Source organism: Alligator mississippiensis, chromosome 3 (genome assembly GCF_030867095.1).
Source record: "Alligator mississippiensis isolate rAllMis1 chromosome 3, rAllMis1, whole genome shotgun sequence".
NCBI classification, from domain to species: domain Eukaryota; kingdom Metazoa; phylum Chordata; order Crocodylia; family Alligatoridae; genus Alligator; species Alligator mississippiensis.
The window spans coordinates 97829267-97852073 of record NC_081826.1 but is presented as its reverse complement, the minus strand read 5'-3'; the positions used below and the strand labels follow the sequence as shown (position 1 = coordinate 97852073).

The window sequence follows — 22807 nt, the reverse complement described above, 5'->3', positions numbered from 1 at the left end:
TCCTGGCCGGGCAGTTGGAGACGGCGGTTGGGGGCTTGCAGGGGGTGTGGCCGCACGGGGGAGGGGAGGGCTCAGTTACGGCGGCTGCCAGCGGCTCGGTGAGGCGGGTGCGGGTTTATGCTATGGCTTTGCCGCCGGACAAGGCTTCGGAGCTGAAGCAGATCATCCGGCAGCAGCTCGCCAAGGTGCCCTGGGGGTGCGGGTGGCGGGGGCATGGGGCTGCAGGTCCCGGTTGGCTCTGAACGCGCTCCGGGCACCTAAATGTGAAATAATCGTATTGCAAGCTCATAGATTCATAGATGTTAGGGTCGGAAGGAACCTCAATAGATCATCGAGTCCGACCCCCTGCCCTGGGCAGGGAAGTGTGCTAGGTTCAGATGACCCCAGCCAGATGCCTATCTAATCTCCTCTTGAAGACCCCCAGGGTAGGGGAGAGCACCACCTCCCCTGGGAGCCCGTTCCTGATTTTGGCCACTCTGACTGTGAAGAAGTTCTTCCTAATGCCTAGTCTAAATCTGCTCTCTGCTAGTTTATGGCCATTATTTCTTGTAACCCCCAGGGGCGCCTTGGTGAGTAAAGCCTCACCAATTCCCTTCTGTGCCCCCATGATAAGCCACAAGGTGGCCTCTCAACCTTCTCTTGCGGAGGCTGAAGAGGTCCAGGTGCTCTCCAAATGATCGTATTTGCTGGTCCATGTGCCCTCGAAATGATCGTATTTGCTGAAAAGCTATCGTACACGGAAATAGATGCAAATATTTCTTATTATTTATTTTCTATTACTTGTTATAAGGTGCCAGTGGGTGAGTGAGTGAGCAAGACCTGGGTCATCCAAGTGGAAGCATTTCTTTATTTCGAGGCAAGCAGTTGTAAGAAAGTGCTGGCGGCAAACCCAAAAGTCAGTTAAGACTCTCTGGGAGCGACTTGGGTTTTGCATGTGCTGCATCAGCGAGCTGCCCCAAAAATAGTTGTATGTTTTGAACACTTTTACAGATTGTTCTGTCGCAGAAGGGTTGAAACTATTGTACGAATACAATAATTATTGTACACTTGGCCACGCTGCGCTCTTGTCTCAGGCCCCACGAGGTGGTGGGCAGCTGTGCCTGAGCTGTCGGAAGCAGAGGGGCCACGTGGAGGAGTCCGTGAAGAGCCAGAGTAAGGATCCCTCTGGCCACCTGCACCGTCCGGCCTCCTTCAAAGCGCTTGGAGGGCTGGCAAGGGCCTCCAGAGGTCCTAGTGCAGCCCCAACCTGAGGCAGGCCACTCCCTATCCAAACTGACCTGGACAAACCATCATCTAAACCCCACAGGAGGATGCCCTCAGCCCTGGCACAGCACAGTAGGCCTAGCATCCTTGCCTGCCTCAGGCAAGGTAGCCAGAGTCGTGCTTCTCCAAGGTGTTCTCAGTATGCGCTCCATTGAGTGTTTTGTTTATTTTTGGTGGTATGAGTGGTTTTGGCTGTGCACCTGCTGCCAGATGAGCTCCCTTCTACCTTCCACTTGATAAGGATGTTAAAGGTAACAGCAAGGCCCTGGCCTGTGTAACGGATGGGGCTACTCTGGTTTCCTCTGCCCCAGGAAAGCAGCAAGGACCAATTCCTTCCACATTTGTGACAGCGGATGCTTCATTTTTACTGCATTCCTGTTTCACTGCAGTTTATTCTTAGGGGGTTTTAATCTTTTTAATCTCCCAGCATGCCTCTTTGAACCATGTAGCTTGAGGACAGGGGTGCTCAACCTGCAGTCTAGGCAGCCATGGTATTCGGCCTGTGGGGCTCCCCGCTGGTCAGGAATTTGGGTGGCAGGAGAGCACGGCCACCCTCCATTACTGCCAAATTCCCAAACCCTGCAGATCTGCATTAGGGCTCAGCTGCACCCCCTTTCCCCCCCATGGGGCTGCATCCGGGCAAGCCCCCTTTCTCCCCTTCAAGGGCTGGACTCCTCCCCTGCGTGAGTGGATGGGGCCTGACTGCATTCATCCTGGATTGGGTCCACCAGCTGCATATGGCCCACAGATAAACAAGGCTCTACCCAGCCAGCCACCTGGGCAAAAAGGTTGAGCACCACTGCTCTATGGTATTAGATGGTTATTGAGGGTTATAACTTATTTGATTAATGTAGGAATGCTATAATGCTATCCTAACAAGCATTGGATAGCAGGTCATAGAAGTTTTTCTCTTCTAGATGGACGTCCATGGAAGGATCCGAGAAGTTCTTGCTGAGACTATACGTGACGAGATAGCGCCCGAGCATCAGCAGTTATCCACAGATGATCTGATGAAAGCTCTGAGACGAAGAGGAATCATTGATGACGTTATGAAAGAACTTAAAGTTGTAACTGTGAGTACATTTTGAAAAGGGAAATATTTATACTTTGTTCATCTTGGCATTGTTAAAATTCTTTCAATAGGCAGTGAAAACTCATTTCAGCCCAGTGTCGCTTATGTTGGCTTTATTGATTTCTGGTATATTGTTGACAAATTAGTAGAGATGCACCAATTAGACATTTTGGGGGCCAATACAGATAGCCAATTTTTAAGGAGGCATATTGGCCGTTACCGATCCGATTTCCGGTGTAGTTGAGTCCAGCTGGTAAGTCTGTGATGAAAAGGGAGGAGAGGGGGGCAGATCAACACCCCCCATGGTGAGGGAAGGAGTGGGGCTGTGGCTGGGGTAGGCATGTGGTAGGCACGGTACTGAGCTGCAGCTCATCCGGGGAGGGGTGGGGCATGGCTCTCGCTGCTGTACACTGCTCATCCAGCAGTTCATCCAGTGGCTCCTGCTGCTTGTCAGGGTGGCGGGTGACTTGTGAGTGTGCCCCTGGATCTGCACAGGGCAGGGTGGGCTGCAGCTGCGAGCTGGGGCTGAGCAGTTGAAGCAGTGATGGAATGAGCTGCCGGATGAGTGGTGCACAGCAGTGGAAGCTGGCCCCTCCCCCCGCACCTCTGGATGAGCCACGGCTCTGTCCCATGCTCACCCCGGCTGGGCGGCACCTACTCTCACCTGAGGGCGTGTAGGTCTACACTCCTTCACCTCAGGGGCCATAGGTCTGCCCACCCATGCCACTTCCCTCCTCCCTCCCTTTCCACCACACCAGATTTAACAGCTGGATGCAGCTGTCCAAGCTGTTGGGCTCATGCTGCTCACTGCCTGCATGCTGTGCTGCGGCTGTGCCCACGCACGAGCAATTATTAGCCACTTCAGGCTGATTTCCAATTTTCTTTATATCAGTGCCGATCTGATATTGGACCAATGTATTGGTGCACCTCTACAAATTAGTTTAACTTTTATTGTAAAGTCAATGCTGAACTAGTAAGTCCAATTACTGGAAGGGTGGTGGTTGAAACATTGTGTGGTAGGATGGCAGAGAAGTGTGGGATTTTCAGGTTTCGGAAACTGCCAAGGATCTTTAAGAAGTAACGTTTCTTAACTTAGCTCCTTAAAAATGTTTAACTATCGTTCCAGGATATGAATGACCAAGAAGTGACCTTAGATCCCAAGCCATCTACCCATTTTGTTGACAGACAGCTGCCAGTACTGAAGAAAAGTATGTTTTCGTAAATTTTAGTATTTGGATCATAGTTCTGTGAGATCTGAAAATTTAGTTACAGAATATTGTTTAATTATTACATTTCTAATGTGTATTCAGAGTGTATATAAGCTTCAGAAGATGAGATGTTTTCCTGTTTATTTGGATTAAATAGAAGAGCTTAAACAGCAGAACAGTGCCAGTAGTCAAACAGCAGAAACCCTCAATATTTATCATACATTTAAACATTTGCCGCATTTCTTTAATATACATTTTTATGGATTCTTTCAAGCAACTTTGTGGGGAGATTTTCTTGTTTTGATCTTTTATTAGTTGAGCGATGATTTGAAAACATTTCTTAAGACCTGTTAGCAGTTTCTTCACGTTTATTGCTACACTTTGCAGCTAATATTGACCCAACACGGAGGTATCTTTACCTTCAGGTTTTGGGTGGAAAAGCTTTTCTGGAACATCTACAAGAACCTGAACCCTTGCCTGGCCAAACGTGTTCTACCTTCACTCTGTATTTACTTTTTCGAAACCAACGGTTCCGTTCTAAGCCTGTCCCGTGTGCCTGTGAACCAGACTTTCATGATGGTTTTTTACTTGAAGTGCACAAGGATAGCCTAGGTAAGGAAAACTCTAAGCTTAAAAATAAGTGCCATATGTTGTGCTTACCTTGCAGAGCTGTTTTGAGATGCTGATATTATAGATAACTGGCTTATGCAAGTGAAAGTTACTGCTCTCCGATGTAATCATTTTTCAAAACTATATTGATATTATTGTGATTTTTAGTTGGAAAAGTTAGACTTTTACAGTAATTTTCCACATATGTTTGTCCTTTCAGGATTAGAAAATGTAGACATTAGATTATTTTTGAGGTTGTCAGTGTCCATAATTTATATTAGCTTGTCTATACAAGTGGTAGCCACTTTCATGTGTGTCCTTGGCAGTAGCTTTTGGTACAGCAGTCTCATATGCTGATTTCTTGCACTTATGAGTACAGAAAGAATGTGGTGATTTAGGCAGCACAAATACATGTAGGCTGTAAAAGGAATTTAATGGGCAAGATTTTACACTTTTGAAAATCTCAGAAATAATATTTTTCCTCTAATCTTATATAAGAGGGAATGTCAAACATGCAGGCTGGATCTGGCCTGTAGAGCCATATGATATGGCCTGTGTGTCTCAGACTGACTCTGCATACCCTGTGCAGCATATGGAGCTGGTTTGGCCCATGGGCTGATCCAGGTACCATGGGTACTGCTTACGGCACAGGGTGCTGATCTGGGGTGTGCTCTGCTTGCAAGCGCCTGTGCTTGAAACAACCCTGCATGCTGATTCTGGGGCTGCTCCGGGTTTGGTCTGTGCCAGAACCAGTGCACAAGACCAGTCCAGTGGAGTGCTGCATGTAGTGTGCACCCTATGCAGGCTCCCTGTGCCACATGCAGCATAGACTGGCCCCACTCTGGGGCTTGTACTGTCTGCATTGTGCAGGCTGAAACCAGCCAGCACACTGCAGGGCACTGTGTGCACCGCATGTGGCATGGGGGCTGGCACATGACACAGACTGTATGCAGCACCCTGCTGGACCAGCCCTGTGTGCTGGCTCTGGTGTGCACAGATGGCCTGGGGCCCCATGTGGGCTGGCCCTGGAGCCATTGCTTAGAAATGGTCTGGCAGGGTGCTGCAGGCCATGTGCAGTGCCTGTGGTGCTGGGTCTGTCCTGTGCTCTGTGTGTAGTGTGCACTGGGCTTATGCTGCCTGTGGCATGTGGACTGGACCTGATGCTGAGGGAGCTGCCTGAGGCAATAGGGACCAGCAAAGGTTGTGTGCTGCATGCTGGAGCCTGCAAGACCAGTCCTGCATGCTGACTGTGGCACAGCCTGGACTGGCCCTGAAGCCAACTTGCCTGTGCAGTTCAGCAGGGAGCCTCATGCAGCATGTACCTTGTGCCAGCTCCTTGGGCCACAGCCACTGAAAGTAGCACCACGGCCAGTGTGTACTGCCTGTGACATTGGGGGCAAGCACAGGGAGCTCACTATATATGGTGCCCTGCTGGACTGAATTTGTAAGCTGGCTGACTCACTGCCTGGCCTGTACCATAGACTGGCCCAGACACTCTTGGGTCAGATGAATTTGGCACCCCAGTTAAATAAGATATGAATAGACTAAAGACATGCAGGGATAGTTCTGTGCCTTGTCTGCATGTTTTAAGCCCAAAAAGACTATCATATTGTTCAGGGAGGACATATTCCATTTTCTAATGGAAAATATTAAATAGTCATATTGTTAGGTGCAAATACAGTGAATGACATGGTCTGTCATGGTGAAGCAATAGATGAAGGTTCTGTAAACATACAGAGACATATAGTAAATGTAATAATGCAAATTTTTTATATTAAATCAGAGAACTGGTTCATCTGTTTTATTACCAAATGTTTCAGTAGGTGATATTAGAAACTTCCTGAGAGAGTGGAATAACTTAATAGAGAACCATGTCTCCTAATCTTTAGCATTTAGGAGCTGGTTTGTGAGTGGATGCATAATGGCTTGCTACTTTAAAAAAAAAAAAGCTAAAAAATAGTTAAAGTTCATTCTAAGTGTCTAATATTCCAATACTACTAAGCTCTTTCTTCAGATATGACTTGGAGCAGTGGGTTCTTGCTGTGGTAAGATAAAAGAATGAAAACAGAAACATTTGATTCTATCCTTGTTTTTGTATTATTTGAATGGCCAGATATGGTGTGTCTGAACTTTATTTTCTGTCAAATACTGTATTCATTTTCTCTGTCTTTGTATCTTGTCTGTTCCCATTTGTGATCTTTGTATACAGAACTCTTAGTCTCTTCATTCTTTACTCATGTGCATGTCTTTCCATGATTTAATTATTATCTGTCTCTGAGCCCTTTGTACATATGCTCTGTGTCTCTTAAGAGTGGCCAGACCTGACTGCTTCTAAATATTGTATTGACCTGAATCCCTGATGACTTCAAATTTAAGATGATCCCCCCCAAATTAGATTCTGCACATGGAAAAGTATACATTTTCCCATAATGTTCCATAGATGGAATCTAATTATTGGAAAGCAGCAGCAGGAAGGCAAGTGGTGGGGAGGCAAGTGCCGCCTGGCGCTATACTGGGTCCCTTGCCCCTCTGGCTGCATGCTGGGTTCTGCACTGATCCCTGGCTCTGCACTGAGACACTTGCTGCTCCCTGGCTCAGCATGGAGCCAGAAAGCAGCACAGGTCTCAGTGCTCATACCCTTTCTGCTCTCTGACTTCACATGGGGTCCTGCTGCTTCCTGGGTCTGTACTGATTCCCTTATCACTCTCTGGTTCCTTCCTGGGTCATGTGCTGCTCCCTGGCTCCCTACTGAGCAGTGAAGCAGTAGGGGAATTGATGTGGAGCCAGGAAGCAGCACAGGTTCCAGCATACAGCCAGACAGTGGTGAGGGAATCAGCACTGGGTCTGATGCTGCTTTCTGGCTGTGCACTGAGCCAGGAAGCAGTAGAATCCAAGACGGAGCTAGAGCCATGGGTAGGGAATTAACATGGAACCAGGGATTAATGCAGGGCTCAGCGTTGCCTGCAGGTATTGCATTTTTACTTAACCTCATCTTAGAATTGAATATTTCGTTTTCCCCAGGTTGTATAGGGGAAAACCTTGTCTTGGAATTGAGTAAATATGGCTCATGCAAAATTAAAAAAACATTGAGGGGTTTAATGGCATGTTCTCTCTGAGACAATTTAAATGCAAGCTTGTAAAAATAATTAAATCACTGTATTATCCTAATTACAGCATTCTTGCTGTTGGTTTTTATTGTTCTAAAATGGCAGGTGATGGAAGTAAGATGATGGATGCAACCACTATGTTATCTATATGTGATCCAGTGCATATGGTCCTGATCAAAACAGACATGTTTGGTGAGACATCACTCGTAGCATCCTACTTCTTGGAGTGGCGATCTGTCCTTGTTGCAGAGAACAGAATAACAAATATTGCGGTAGAACTGCTGGGTGTAGGTAAGATTTAACATTAAAGTTATAATGGCAATACCAAGATTTACACTATCCATCATGACTTTACCATAATATTTCCTTGTCATATGTTTATTAGTAAATTCCATGAAATCCGTGATCGGATCTTCTTTAGGCAGACACCAAAAATTGAATTCCAAATTCTTTTCTGTGATGAATGGGAAGTGGAATTTCCCATTCATATCTGTTCTGTCTTGTAAGCTGCCAGAAATACAGAGCTCCAAAAGATGAAGTGTTCTATCAACAGAAGGGGTCTCTGGCTAGTGCTTTACTGAAAAGTCCATTTTTGGCTTTCTTTTGAAGAGGAATGTGCTGGATTTCTAGCAGGTTGCTGTCCTTGAACCCTAAGTAAGGGGCTTTCTGTTCTGTATCAGCCTCCTGCTAGTTGGTGTGTGATGCATCTGAGGTTCTAACTCCCATCACAGACCTCTCTCCTTTCTCTTTGCCCTGTACCCTTTTGGGTGCTACAGAGGTGATGGGTGAATTCTTGAGGCTCTTTAGTCTAACCAGGCACAGACGCAGGAGGGAAAAGTCCATGATTTTCAGTCCTAGCTCTACCAGAGAACTCAATATATATTGTAAAGGATTGGTCCCTGGGGGTGTATCCCTGAACATTGGGATTTGGTCCCAGGTGCTTGGCACCACCCCCTCCCAGACACCCATGTGCCATGATTGGGTCCTGGAGCCTGGTGCTGCTTTCACCTGACCCTGCTCAGTGGGATTGAGCACCCAATCCAGTGTGCAGGGCCTGGGGCTCTTCATGTGTCCTGAAATTTGGTGGTGAGGGAGCAGTGCCACCACTCTTCTGCCACTAAGTTTCCAGATCTGTGTGGAGCTCCATGGACCAGATGACATGGGGTCGTGAGCCAGAGGTTGAGCACTGCTCGTGTAGTGAAAACTCCAGTGAGTAAAACCTAGAATCTAGTTGAAGGGAAAGTAGTCCATCCTCCTGTTGTTTTTATCACTTCCATAAAGTTCTGTGTTTTTAATTAAATTAAAAAAAATGATGCTAACATTTTCCCTAAGTGTTTTAAAATAAAACTGGATTGGCATAGGATTGCTACATAAAAGACTACGTTTTCATTTCCTTTGTATTATATGGGACTGCATGTTATATCAAAAAATGTGTTTCAGTCTTGTAGTTATTTTAGTAGATGTTTTTGTTGTTTTAATTAAGTGTTGAAATCAGTAAAGCTGCTAATTTTTATCCTGCTTGGATGCACTTGATTTATTTTGTAGATACTACCATTTGACACAGCTAAATTATATTTAATTTCCACTGTCATCTCTTACACTCTTCTCTGCATTTTTCTGTTTGTTTGTTCTAGATATTTTATCAGATTGTACTTCTAAATTGTGAGCTCTCTTAGGCAGTAGTTCTTTTTCATTCCGTTTGTACATCTAGTGTAATGGGTCTCTGAACTTCAATTGGGGTTTCACAGTGTTTCTGCAATACAAATAACAGGCACACAAAACTTCAACCTTTTGTCTCATTATTCGGCATATAGGAAGCATGCATTTCTTCTTTTTTTAACCTTGAATGTGACACAATGGGGGGGGAAATGCAGGGAATATTTCTGTGTGTTTGTTCTCAGCTAGCTGGGTGGTGGGGGTAGGACGGGTGGTGTTAAATGACCCTAAAATTCTCAGTGGACTGATTAATATTGTGCTTCAAAGGTACAGAATCAAAAGTTTCTGTTGGAGTCTTAAACATCAGACTTGAAATGTATCCACAGCTGAATAAGATACTGTCCCAGGAAATAATTAATACTCAGGTAAGTAATTTCTAATTTATACCCATTGTGTTCTGGAGCAGAGTGGGTATTTATGGTGTTTTTTAAATTCACCTTCCTGTTTACAAGTAGTTGTTTAAAAATGCAATGCCAGAGAAGAATATAAATTGCCCTAGTGTATTCATGTTGAAAGATGATGTGTAGGGGTGTGCAGGCAGTGGATCATGGCTCTGCCCTGGCTCCAGACCATGCTGTCACTGCCACAAGATCCTGGCCCCAGAGCAGCTCTCTGCCCAGCTGTGTGCCCTGCTAGTACTGCTGGGGCCAGTCTCCATGGAAACCCTGGTCCCTGCATTGTCACAGTTGCTGCTGGGGTCTCCATGGAAACCGACAAAGTGATGCTGGCAGGGGCTGCTGGGAAATGGATCTGGCCTGTGACCAGACTCCACCATTTTGCCCTCCTCTGAGCTAAAAAGTCTCCAGGGCTGTGAAACAGGAGGTGAGAGACCAGGACCAGCTAGCAGACAGCAGATTAAGCCTAAAATGTTAACTTGATTAGTGGAATATCAAGACCATTAAAAGGAGAAATGATCAATAACAACTGTGGAGGGAAGAACTAGTCAACAGACTCCCTCAGCTGCCTTAATACTTAGCAACGGCTGCTGCACTATTGAGCAAGAATTAAAGCAGGGCTTATATCCTGAACAGAAAATCAGCTGCCCTGCTTAATACACTCAACCCAGTTTTGGGGGGCTGATTTTGTAGGGGAAAGATGTGTGTTGTATGTGAGAAAATAGTGTTATTGCAGTAATTTTCTTGTGAGTCATAACGCTGCCAAGCAAAAATGTAAAGCTGTTTCACGGCATTTCTTTTTCTTAAGATAATATACATGTTACATGTTAGATATATTATATATCTTACTACATCATTGCTTCCTACTGAAAATCTATGTAATCACAAAAGCAACTAGCCTGATAAGTACTGGCATAAAGGCCCACACAGGTTTGATTGCACATTTGTTCTTTTAAAAAAAAGAAAAAAAAACAGGTTTATGCAGTGAATTTTGGTTATGAAGACAAATCTAGTGGAACTTTTGGTGTATTAGTCTTCAAAAAAGAAACCAAACAATGTGTTTTTTCATTAAGTACTAGAAAATATTTCCCATTTTATTTCCTGATCCTAAATAAGATTACCTTGCAGCACTTGCAGGACTGTTTTAAATATTAAGATTTTTTTTAAAGAACTTTGGGAGTTAATGCCACCTCTTAAAGAAAAATGGGGTGTGGGGGGCAGTATTGACAGGGTAGACTCTTCTGGCATCTCTACCAAGAATATTAAAAGAAAATAAATATTTTTTAATTGCAGTTTGCTTTAGAACGCCAGAAAACAGCAGAAAAAGAACGTTTATTTCTTGTGTATGCTAAACAGTGGTGGAGAGAATACCTGCAGATTAGGTCTTCACATAATACAAGGCTGGTAAAGATTTTTGCACAGGTTTGTAAATTCAGCTAAAAAATTTGGACCACCTGTTTACAACTACAAGGTGTTTTTAGTTATGTATATAGACTACAAATAGAGTTTACTGTTTTTATGCAAGTGTTCATGTGTTCCAGCTGGGTGGTAGGAGTGAGAATTGCCAAGCCCTGGGGAACAGGAAATGGGTATTAGGAAGCTATCCCGCACCCTGGTCCATAGCCCTTCAGGCTTTAAATGCTGCATGTATCGCTTAGCTGGGCAGCACACTTAGTAATTTAAGAGCCAGGGTGCTAGAATGCAGGTTCAGGGAAGCTATCTATGTGATACGCAAGGCAATGTAAAAGGGAGGAGCCTGCCTATTGATGTCCTGTCTCCTACCTGGGAAGGGAGGAGGCTAGGATTTCAAATAATGGGTTCCCCTCAGGGCAGGGGTGGCACAAGGAGTAGCCCTCCTGTGCATCCTGGCTGGAGAGCTCCCCTGTGTACATTCCAGCTCCTGGCCTGATCTTTCTACTGGTAAGAATGCCTTAGAAATTAATGTCTATACATGTCCATAGCTGTCCAGCTCTACATGATGTAAAAGCATGTGTGCGAATAATAATTGTGATTTCTTGTAATTCATTTCCTTCATGAGTCCAGTCCATTTCAAACAGCCGCTGCTTTTCTTAAGCTGACTTAATTTGTTGGAGAGACATTTTCTCCTTTCCCACCCAAATGTAATATTCTCTCCCTTCTCCATTCTTCAGCTTCTGCAAAATTGCAATTGACAGCCTAAAATGGGCAGTTTTGGGTGCTTAGTAACTTACAGCTTTTTCAGAACATAAAAACTTTGCAGCTGCATAATCCTAAAACTGCACAGCTTTAAAAACAAACAAACAAAAATCTCTAACCTGTTAAAATATTCTTAAAATAGATATTCTGTAAATTAGGTACCAAATCGAGGACTTGTAGAGTTATTGTAGGAGGTCTTATAGCGTTTTGGTGGTGGTGGTTGTTTTTTAATAAGTTACGGATGGCTTTATTTGTCTGTGTTATAGCTGAAATATTGTTACCTGGAACAACTTTAAAAACTTAGAAGAAACTGGCATTCTCTTGCAGAAAAACAAAATGATAGGATCAGAAATTTCTTCTAATTCTGTTTATTGGAAAATTTGAGGAAATTCTAAGGATTAATATTATCTACTTAATTTGGTTTAACTCAGTTGTCAATCAATATAGATCACTGTGAAGTTCATACATTGAAATGCTTTGGAAGTAGAATACAGACTTGGAGTAGCTTAAATCTAGCTCTATTCTGTAGTATCCTAAAAGTTTACTGCTCTCATAGCTGTTCTGTAGGTCTTTAATATGGGCTGGTCATGGTCTACATGAAAGCTAAAATTTATAATTATAATAATAATAACAGTTGACTAGTGTTCTTGGTCTCTTAATTTTTTTCCATTTTTGTTCGCCTATATTGCTATAGTGAGAAATTTGAACAATTTATTTTTCATTTATGTTTCTCCCAGAAACTTCCATGAATGCACTTTTTGTTAAAAAATAAATAAATAAAAATTGCTCTCAAAAACTAGTGTTGCAATTGGCACCCTTGTTACCAGTCTTGGATTGGTCAGGGATTGACTGAGCATGGAGACTGAACTTGTTTTAGTCAGTAGGACAGAGAAGAGTTGAAGCTAGGATAGCAAGTATTTGATATCTGCTCCACGGATTTGGAGACTAATAGCCTGCTAATTTTTATCAGAACTAAATTAATTTAATTTGCTTTTATCTTCTATTTTACTTTCTTTCTAAAAAGGGTTTAAAATGAGACAAAAGCAATGGTAAAGAATGTGCTTTGCATAGTCTTTTAAGTAAAAGTTCTAGGTCAGTTGCACAGTTTACTTCTTGCAGTGGAGTCATTGATCCCCCCCAAAAAGAATAAAGGTGTTTTTCTTTTATTGGGAACTTTGGTTACTTATCATTCTTCACAATATTTTAATGTTTAGGATGAAAACGGGATAAACCGCCCAGTATGTTCTTATATCAGGCCACTTCGAGCAGGCCGATTGCTGGACACACCTAGACAAGCTGCAAGATTTGTCAGTGTCCTCGGTTATGAAAGAGCTCCTGTCATTGGAGGAGGAAGTGGTAAACAAGAACAGTGGTGCACCCTTCTCGCTTTCCTATGTAGAAGCAAGGTATAATGGCCTAGTTTTATGTAAGACAATACAGACAAATGTATGGAAGTGGTATATGTTGAAAAATCTTTTTTCATTTAATTTGTTTTATACAGAAATTGGACTAATAGGCACTGTACAGTTGTCATGGATTATATATGCTGTATTTCGTCTATCATTAAATATAAATACATGTATTCTCTTATATAATCCTCAAATGCTACAATGAGATAGGAATGTTATTGTACCTCTGGTGTTCCAGGAAATATGCAAGAAGTAAGGTTTCTTTGGTAATAACTTTTTTATTGGACCAACTATATAGGTCAGGGATGGGCAAAATGGCAGATCTGGCTGGAGGCCAGACTCCCATTTTCCAGCAGCCCCTACCTGCGTGTCTGGGGCCAGTTTCCATGGAGACCCTCAACAGCAGCCACACTGATAGCATGAGGCTGGGGTTTCCATGGAGACAAGCCCCAGCAGCGCTGGCAGTGTGCTTGGCAGGGCACAGAGCTGCTGTGAGCCCAGTTCAGATCTTGCAGTGGAGCTGGGGCAGAGCTGCGATCCACTGGGCATGCAGGCTGCAGAACACAGCTTTGTCCCAGCTCTGGACCACGCTGTCACTGCTGCAAGATCCCAGGCTGGCTCTGGAGCAGCTCCCCACCCTGCCAGCAGGGACGGTGCTGGTGGGAGGCTTGAGGGGGCAGTAGCCACCCCAAAATTCCCCGTAGCCACCCGTCCCAGCAGCGCCACTGCCTACCACGAACAGGCAGCAGCAGCTGAGCCCACCCTGCTCCTGCCTGCAGCACAGCCCCCTCACCAGGAAGAGGCTGGCACTGCTGCTGCCTGCCAGTCTTTATGGGACTGGCCCTGTGCGGCTGCTGCTGGGGTCTCCATGGAAACCAGCCCAGCCACGTGAGCAAGGGCTGCTGGGAAATGGAGTGCACTGCTGGCCGGATCTGGCCTGCTGGCCGAACTTTGCCTGCCCCGGTATAGTTGGAAGAGAGATGTTAGACAAGCTTTTGGGCACAAAGTACCTTTCCTCCGGTGTGACAAAGAAGCAGGATCATCTTAAGCCTAAATACCAGGTACACCATTCTAAGTGCACAGGCCATTGTTTTATGTTAGCCAGAGGGTTACAGACTTTTTTTCTTATGTATTCCCTGGACTGTCATGGCTACAGAACTCCTACTCCACTACAATATGGACGATAACAACATTTTCTGTTTTTCAATGGAAAGTGCATAATATGAAAGAAAGAAAAAGAAGTCAGACTGCCCAATGATGTGTGCTTTCTACATGTATGCAAGTAACATAAGTTAGTTGTTTAAGGATGTTACTGTCAAAAAATACTTGGAAATTTAAATTTGAAACCTGTTTTTGATTTCTGTTTTGTAAACTGTAGATACCCTTAATTATTAGCTTTGCTATACGAAACAGTAACATAATTTGTTATATTTTCATCAGATATTTGCCTGTATTTAATGTATATATTTTGAAGTTCTCCTGAAGGCTCCTGATGTTGCAGATTGTATTTTGTTTTTTAAAGTGTTTCCAAAATAATATAAACAGAAATCCTCATCAGTATTCATAACCAGAATGTGAATCAAGAAATAAATGAGGATTTTCTCATAAATTGAGAAAGATGTCTGCTTTAAAATCATGTAAAATTTAAATTAAACTTAAATTTACAGCATACCTTGGCTAGAAGGAAAAGAAAACTACCCATTATAGCAAAATAAAAACTGTCAGGTGGATCCCAACCATCTGTCTTCTGTCTCTATCTATTTATAAAAGCGTGTCTATTAAATGAGCTGAGGGTGTGGTCCTCAGTCTAGACTTGGTGGCCAGGTATCCATATTACAAATGAACCTGATTGGCCACTTTTATATTCTTCCCTGAGAAGATACAGGTCAGTACATCTCCTGGCCCCACCTCAGTAACTATCCTATAAATATAGCTCTTTAAAAATAATAAAACAATTAGCTGTTAAATCGCGATTGAAAGCCTTATCTTCCTACATGTTATGAATAAACTAGTTATTTAATTAATATGTTCACTTTCTAGGGTGACTGTGAAGATCATGCTAACCTTTTATGTAGCCTTCTCCTTGGTTATGGATTAGAAGCCTTTGTTTGTGTAGGCACAAAAGCAAAAGCAGTCCCTCACACATGGGTAATGACTTGTGGAACTGATGGAATCATCACTTTTTGGGAGAGTTTAACAGGACACAGGTGGGTAAGCAGTGTAAAGGAGTTAAGGTCTCTTTTTTGTTTTTTTTATTTTAATTTATTATTTACTTTTAATTAATTATTTTTGTCCTCCAACATAAATAGAGCATATGGAATGGTGACCTAAGCAGTGGCCTAAAAATACTAACATTAAACTCTTATCTAAGTGGCTCAAACTTTGAGTTCTTAAATTGAGCTAAGAAAGTTCATGTTCTGCTGAAGTGCTGTGGCTTCCAGAATTTAAATTCATTTTGGGAATGTCCAGAGTAGATTGTGATATAACTGTCACTGCTGGTTTTGTGTTATGATGCAACTGGATGCTCAAACATGTCACTTGCTGCCAGCTATGAAGGATGTAGAACATTTTAAATCTGGCACAAGAACATGTGAAAATCTATCACTGTTCATCTTTGCCAAATATTCTTAAGTAAATTTCCAGTCTGAACTCTGGTGCAGCAATCCTTTTTACTTGCTTGCTCTAAACAAGTCATTTCTTCTGTCCTGTATTATTTAAGGGCAATCAACTTGCCGTACTATTACTTTCCCTATTATTATTTGAACTACTTACTCATCTAGAGCAGAGGTCAGCAACCTGTGGGCCATGGGCCCGATCTGGCTAGTGAATAGACTAGATCGGGCCTGCAGTGGCTTAGCGAATTTACAGTATTTTCCAGCCACAGGAGCAGAGGAGGCATCCCCCAGATCCTATAGCCTGCCCTGTTCAGTGTATTCTCTCTGCTGCAGTAGAGGAGGTATCCCCGGGGTCCCAGTGCTTGCCTTATTTTATTTCTTCCCTTCACAGCATCTGCTGATCATCGGGTGCGGGGTTGTAGCCCATGTTTTGGGCTGGGTCACAAGTAGTGGGCCACAATGGCAAATGGCTGCCAGCCCCTTATCTAGAACTTTAGTAAATATTCTCAGTTAATTAGTTTTGCTGAGCCAAGTTCCTACTTCATTAGTTTTTGAGGAATGGAGGTTTCTCTGCAGTCTGTTAAGAGCTTGCAGAATTTGCATTTTCTTTCTCTTGTCTTTGCAACTCTTCTGTGATTAGTCCATTTTTCAGATATTAGGAAGATGTATAGGTTTCCACTTCCTAGACTTTTGCAGTAAATAAAAAACACAGAATTCAAAAACTAAAATGCTGTTGACATTTACTTGGTCTTGCACCCCACTGCAAGACCTTTAAAAGGTCTTTTAAAAATCAACTAAACATTTTTTTACAGTATTTTTTTACAATAGCATTTTTTATTTAAAATGTATTTACTGGGCAATATTTTTAATTTTCCATTAAATGGACTGGATCATTTAAAATGATACCCAGTTAAGATAATGTGCATGGTGGCAAGAGTCTCTAATGCAGAGGCAAGAAAGGGAGTGTTCATATACTGTTTCCTTGGTGTTGCATTTGCTATTTTTTTCACTGGGAATTGGGTAAATTTAAATTCAATTTCTTTATCAGCAATTTGGATGACGGGGTGAAAAGCAACCTGTTAAATTTGCTGATGATACCAAAATTTGGGGTGAGGTGGGCACGCTAGTAGGGAGGGAAAGACTGCAGAAAGACCTGGATAGGTTGCAAGGGTAGGCTAACAAAAACAGGATGCGCTTCAATATGGACAAGTGCAGGGTGCTGCACTTGGGCAGTAGTAACCGGCAACACACTTATAAGATGGGAAACTCCCTTCTTGAGAGCACGGAGGCAGAAAGGGATCTTGGAGTCATCATTGACTCCAAGATGAACATGGGCCGACAATGCGAGGTCACGGTCGGCAGGGTAACCGGACCCTATCGTGCATCCACAGGTGCATCTCAAGTAGGGCCAAGGAGGTGATCCTCCCACTCTACGCAACACTGGTCAGGCCACAGCTGGAGTACTGTCCAGTTCTGGGCACCCCACTTCAAGAGGGATGTGGACAACATTGAGAGGGTCCAGAGGAGGGCCACCCTCATGATCCGGGGACAGCAGAGCAGACCCTGCAATGAGAGGCTACGGGACCTGAACCTGTTCAGCCTTCACAAGAGAAGGCTGAGGGGGGACCTTGTGACCGTCTATAAACTCACTAGGGGGGACCAGAAGGGTTTGGGGGAGACCTTGTTTCCTCTAGCGCCCCCCGGGATAACAAGGAATAACAGCCACAAGTTGTTGGAGAGAAGGTTTAAATTAGACATTCGTAAGAGCTACTTCACAGTTAGGGTGGCTAGGATCTGAAACCAACTTCCAAGGGAAGTGGTCCTGGCTCCTGCCCTGGGGGTCTTGAAGAAGCGGCTCGATGCCTACCTGACTGGGGTCATTTGAGCCCAGTTTCCCTCCTGCCCAGGCAGGGGGTCGGACTTGAAGATCTACAAGGTCCCTTCCGACCCTACTTCTATGATTCTATGACACACACACGTGCACGCACAAATTGCCTGTCAATAATGACCCGGGGGGGGGGGGGGATGGAGTGCCACCACCCACCACTGCATGGTGATGCCACCGCCTCCCAGCAGCAGGGGGAAGCTTGCACGCGGCAGTTACCACCCTCTGCCCCACCCCTGCTCTGCACCACCACCGCTTCCCAGGAGCAGGGTGGTGGGGGAAGCTTGCACACACTCAGATGCAGAGCAGCAGCGCTGAGTGGTGGGTGGTAGCTGCCGCATGCAAGCTTCCCCCTACTCCTGGGAGGTGGTGGGTGGTGGCACTCCATCCCTCCCCCCACCCTGCCCATCATTCTTGATACAATACTGGCTGGAGCAACACCCTGCCGGGAGTCGCATCACCCAAAAACATCACACACAGATAGACAGACTGACGGACTAAGCCCTAATTTATATATTCAGTCCAAAGTGTCATGGATATGATTTTTTTCGAAATAGGATTTACAATATTGCAGATTTTCCTAATTAGATATCAAAGTACTTAGGGTTGCAAGGGACCTAAACAGATCATCAGGTCCGACCCCCTGCCCCAGGCAGGAACGGGTGCCAGGATCATCTCACCCCAGCCAAATATCTGTCCAACCTCCTCTTGATATCAATAGTAGTAGCTTCTAAGCTATTCCAATGTACCTCTGTTAGCAAAATAAGACGCACATCTCTTGAATCATGGACTGCCTAATGATTTTGATTTGTCTATTAATCTAAGACTATGTAAATTGCCTCAGAAGAAAACTGCAAAAGGCTAACTTTGGTTTATGCTTACTGTATAATAATATATACAGGCAACCCTCGCCATTCACGAGGGATATGTTATGTATTCCCTGCGAATGGCGAAATCTGCGAATAAGGCACTGCATTCATGAATGCAGTGCCCGGGGGGGGCACAGCTCCGGCAGCGGGAGCCTGGCGGCAACAAGCACAGAGCTCCCAAGGAGCTCCTGTAAGTGTATAAAGTGTATTTAAAATGCAGGTTTGGCATTCACGAATATTTGAAACTGCGAATGCCAAACCCGTGTGAATAGCAAGGGTTTCCTGTACCAATGTACCTTTGCCTGAACAATGTGACCCATACTGATGTATTTGTAAAATGTGATGACCAAAACATAGAAGTGTATTTATTACCTGTTTATTTTTTAAGAAGTGTTATGTAAAGTTATAGTGACTTTGTAATGAAGGGTAGTATGAATGATGGTAAGTGGATATGGGTTGAAGAATTAAAATATGTTTGATTTTGTGAAAGGGGTTGATTGCTATTTTTTTTGTATTTAAATGACCATTTCCTATTGTGCATATTATATTATTTGTCATGTGAAGCACTATTCCTCTGAAAATCTGATAGATGAAGGGAAGAAACTGTGTGTTTGTTATTTGTTGATGCAGTTAAAAAGGTTATTTTAATTGCTTTCAGTTGTATAGTTGCTTGAGTGACCATGCTTGACATTTTAACCTGGAAAATAAATATCTAGATTAAAAGGGGGAAAAAAACATTTTTGCTTGTATTGCACAAAACGTGGCAATTTTTTATAAGAAATTTCAGTTATGAAAAGGAAATTCATGTATGGTGCAAGGATTTTTCATAGGGGCAGAATCTTAGCATGTCTGTGCCACCTAAATATTTGCATCATTTAAAAAGTAAAATATGAAATTTGTTGTTGTTGTTATTATAGTAAATGTCTCTCTTAATTGATAGGTACATTCACAGTCCTATCCATCCAGATGACCCTCCACTTGTTGAACAGCCCAAGCCAACGTATCCTTATCGAACAATAGGCTGTATCTTCAACAATCAAGCATTCTTGGCAAACTGCCAGCCTTCTGATGCAGTGGAAGTCTGTGCATTTGATTTGCGTGATGAATCTAAATGGAAACCAATGAGTGAAGAAGCAATCAAATCTGTTTGTTCTCCAGGGGCCACGACTTCACTTCCTCCTTTCCCTCCTCTCTGTGCTTCCACAATAGATGCTGCAGTAGCAAGCAATGAGATTGAATTACAATTGAGGATACTTGTGTCAGAATACAGAAAGGTAATACTCTTTAGTGGTTTTAATTAGTCTGCCAGGTAAACCAGTTTCAGATTTTTATATCATCTTTTCAGAAAGTGTGGAGGGATGCATTTTGGTTTAAGGGGTCTTTTTTGTTTTGTTTTGTTTGTTTGTTTGTTTGTTTTAGTTTTTACATGTCCCCTTCGGTAGGTGCGTGCTTGCTGTCACGTAGTGTATGAAACTGAAGGAAAAATGCCTGGGAAAATTTAATCAAATAATTCCAGATTTTGTACTTGCTTTTATTTGCATGTCAGTGGCCTTAATCTCACTTTATAGGATCTCAGTCCTTCAAAAAAGCTAGCATTCTCTTTAATTGATTTTATATATTGCAGCATACTAGAGTTGATTTTTTTTCTCTTATAAATGTGAAAACACCATTTTAAAATAGAATGCAAATTTATTACAGAAATATTAGTTTAAATTAGATGCATCTTTCAACAGATACTACAAGCCGTGTGTTTTCGTCTGAACCTTTATGAGATATACAGAAGTCTTCATTTTACTTTTTTTGTATGTTTTAACTAGTACCTATTAGAAGTGTGCATATTTCTCCATTTGAAGTCTTCCTAAACATTGTATACCTGATTTAAGCCCTCTTAGGATCATCTTTCTATTAACCTGAGGAAGACTTTTCCTTAAATTTTGTCAGTGCAGAAATATGGTCAGGATTATAGAGTGCTTATAAGCAAACTAATCAGGGTGTTGATGAACTGTACCAAGAGTTTGCAGTTCATACTGAATCTTCTGATTTGGCATCAGAGATACGTGGTTAGGAATAAAGATGGATGTTGCTCTGATCTTTTATTTCAGAAATTCCTAAAATGCTTAGTTTCCAAATTCTAAAAGTATTCTCTATCTCTCTGATCTGGTTACTGAGAGTGAGATTTTTCTAAAAGTTTTTAATACATGCCACTTGCTTCTCCATTTCTGAGGGCTGATCCTGTAAAAGCAACTCCTGCTTTTAATTCCTTTCATCTCTTCTATTGACTATCTTAATTTTGATGAACTATTCAGTTGTATGCTGACACGACATGTTCATCAAAAAGAGTTAGCTACAAGTATGTGCTTTCATACTTCATCTTATACTGATCTATAGTTGTTTATACGTGTGGAAAACACCAATGCAACACAAGCTCAGGACAGTAAATCCTTCAGATTAAACTGTATTAGTTAGTTTGCATTAATTAATGTAATGACTTCAATCACAATTTAATTTTTTGGTTACTAGGAACAACCCCACTGAAGAATACAAAGCATCTTTCATGTGAATTGATCATTACCTTCATCTTGCATCCCATTTTATAGGACCTTGGCCTTACTACAGTTTGGGATGACCAGCTATCCTATCTCTTGTCACCAGCTTTGGCAGCCTATGAACTAGAACGTACAACAAGCATCTCTGCAGGAAATGAAGAGTTTCAAGATGCTATAAGAAGAGCAGTCCCTGATGGTCACACATTTAAAGGGTTCCCTATCCATTTTGTGTACCGAAACGCCAGGAGAGCATTTGCTACATGCCTTCGGTAAGGTTAAGATATAATTTTAACAAATTACAAAATAACCTTACACTTTTTGTATTTATTTCTTGTACATGTGGATTGGATTGTATGTGAATTAGCAGTAGTACTGACTGGCATAGGTAATTTGTAATGGGGTTATGGAGTTTTTCACTTCTAAATCACTAATCTAGGTTAGTAGTGATTAGTTAGTCTGGGTGAAATCTGCAGTAGGTGGTGTTAGAACTGGCTTCTCCCAAAATCATCTTATTTAATTTCTCTCTTTTAAAAACACGTGGGTTTTCAGAGGGGTTTCCTAACTATAGTAGTTGAGCATTTTGTTTACCTACTTTTTTGCCTGGAGTCCTTATTTTGTGATTGTTGCCTCTTATGCACTTTTGGAAGGGGGATTGCTTTATAAATATAAGTAGCAGTATTTTGTTAAGTACCAATTGCTAATGTTGCTATTGCTACAGTAAGTAGCAGTTGGCAGTCTTGGAGAAGAAGTAATGTAGTTAATGATGTGTTACTAAAATGTTTATATTTGAATTGGTGTTGGAGGATGAGCACTTGTCCGGTTGAAAATTGGTTTAAAGTCAGCAATACATAACACGGCATCTTGTTGGGGGTGTGGAAGGCTGTTTAGTGGCATGATGCACTGTCCAGCGGTAGTCTTCATTTCACTTCAGATAGTGACTTTTAAGCTCAAAAACAGTGCTGTTGCTCAGTAGTAGTGTCCAAAAAGTCAGACCTCCTAATGAATTAACTTGATTGAAAAATGTATGTTGCATCAATCATGATTAATATTTACATATTTTTTTTACTAAAGATTTTAATAACAATTTGCTAACAAAGCTAACATTCAAACCTCATGGTTATTCACATTTTATTTTTATCAACAGGTCCCCTTTCTGTGAAGAAATAACCTGTTGTAGGGGAGACCAAGTCCGACTTGCAGTTCGTGTGCGAGTGTTTGCATATCCTGAATCTGCGTGTGCTGTTTGGATCATGTTTGCTTGTAAATATCGTTCTGTACTCTAAAAAAAAAAAAAAAAAAAAAAAAAAAATTCACACTTTTTACAGTGTTAAAACAACATTTATATGCATCTGTAAAGGGCACGTTATTAGAAATCATTCAAATATAATGTTTCATTTTAGATAAAATGGTAGTATGATGGTGATAGAGAATATTGTAATGTGTAATTTAAAAGAGAATTAAGGCAGAAATAATTGTATTAAACTGTAGTGAATGTATTTATAAACAAAATGTATATATTTTTGTATTTAAATAAAAGCCAGCTTATTTAAAATTTATAGCCATTAATTTCTGTGGTCGTGAAACTGTTTACGCAGCTATCTGCTTTTCTTTCACAGCTCAAAGCATCCAGAAATTCATCAAAAATAGGTACCATTTCTATGCATTCATAGTCATCCAAGTCATTGGATTTTCTTCTGCATCCCGTTGAGGACTGCACATCTGGTCCTTGTTGTTTCTTTTGTTTTCTGGTTTCTACCTGTGATTTTTTTTTTTTTCACTAATATCGTAAAGTCCAGTCTCTTAGGAGAAAGTACAGTTTAATCTTTGTCTCAGACCTACTCATTTTGGCACCTTTAGTGCTATTTCTGGATTTATTGTATCATTAAATCATGGGATATCTATCTTTTGGCAGTTTCTTGATCAACTGGGAGAAGTTCA

The 22807-nt window shown here is 42.3% G+C and overlaps 1 protein-coding gene across 4 annotated transcripts; it reads left to right on the top strand.

Annotated features, from left to right (window-relative positions):
- Positions 1-69: 69 nt before the first annotated feature.
- CEP76 (centrosomal protein 76) lies at positions 70-22425 on the top strand. Of its 4 annotated transcripts, XM_006271945.4 has the most exons (12): positions 72-185; positions 2181-2336; positions 3462-3543; positions 3931-4155; positions 7365-7550; positions 9243-9340; positions 10664-10792; positions 12760-12951; positions 14995-15161; positions 19264-19597; positions 20921-21138; positions 22014-22425. In XM_006271945.4, exons 1-12 carry the CDS (start codon positions 123-125, stop codon positions 22150-22152), a joined length of 1989 nt encoding a protein of 662 aa, XP_006272007.1. In that variant the 5' UTR covers positions 72-122; the 3' UTR covers positions 22153-22425. The 4 variants fall into 4 exon arrangements, with proteins under 4 accessions (XP_019346146.1, XP_019346145.1, XP_006272007.1 ...); XM_019490601.2 differs by lacking the exon at positions 22014-22425 and having other exon boundaries at positions 70-185; positions 20844-20930; XM_019490600.2 differs by lacking the exon at positions 10664-10792 and having other exon boundaries at positions 71-185.
- Positions 22426-22807: the final 382 nt, after the last annotated feature.

Bases quoted from the DNA above. Each gene is read 5' to 3' on its own strand.
- CEP76 (XM_006271945.4), top strand. From the start codon at position 123: ATGGCTTTGCCGCCGGACAAGGCTTCGGAGCTGAAGCAGATCATCCGG. The intron at 3,544-3,930 runs GTATGTTTTCGT...TACACTTTGCAG, and splicing joins GCTGCCAGTACTGAAGAAAA to CTAATATTGACCCAACACGG. The intron at 12,952-14,994 runs GTATAATGGCCT...TTCACTTTCTAG, and splicing joins CTTTCCTATGTAGAAGCAAG to GGTGACTGTGAAGATCATGC.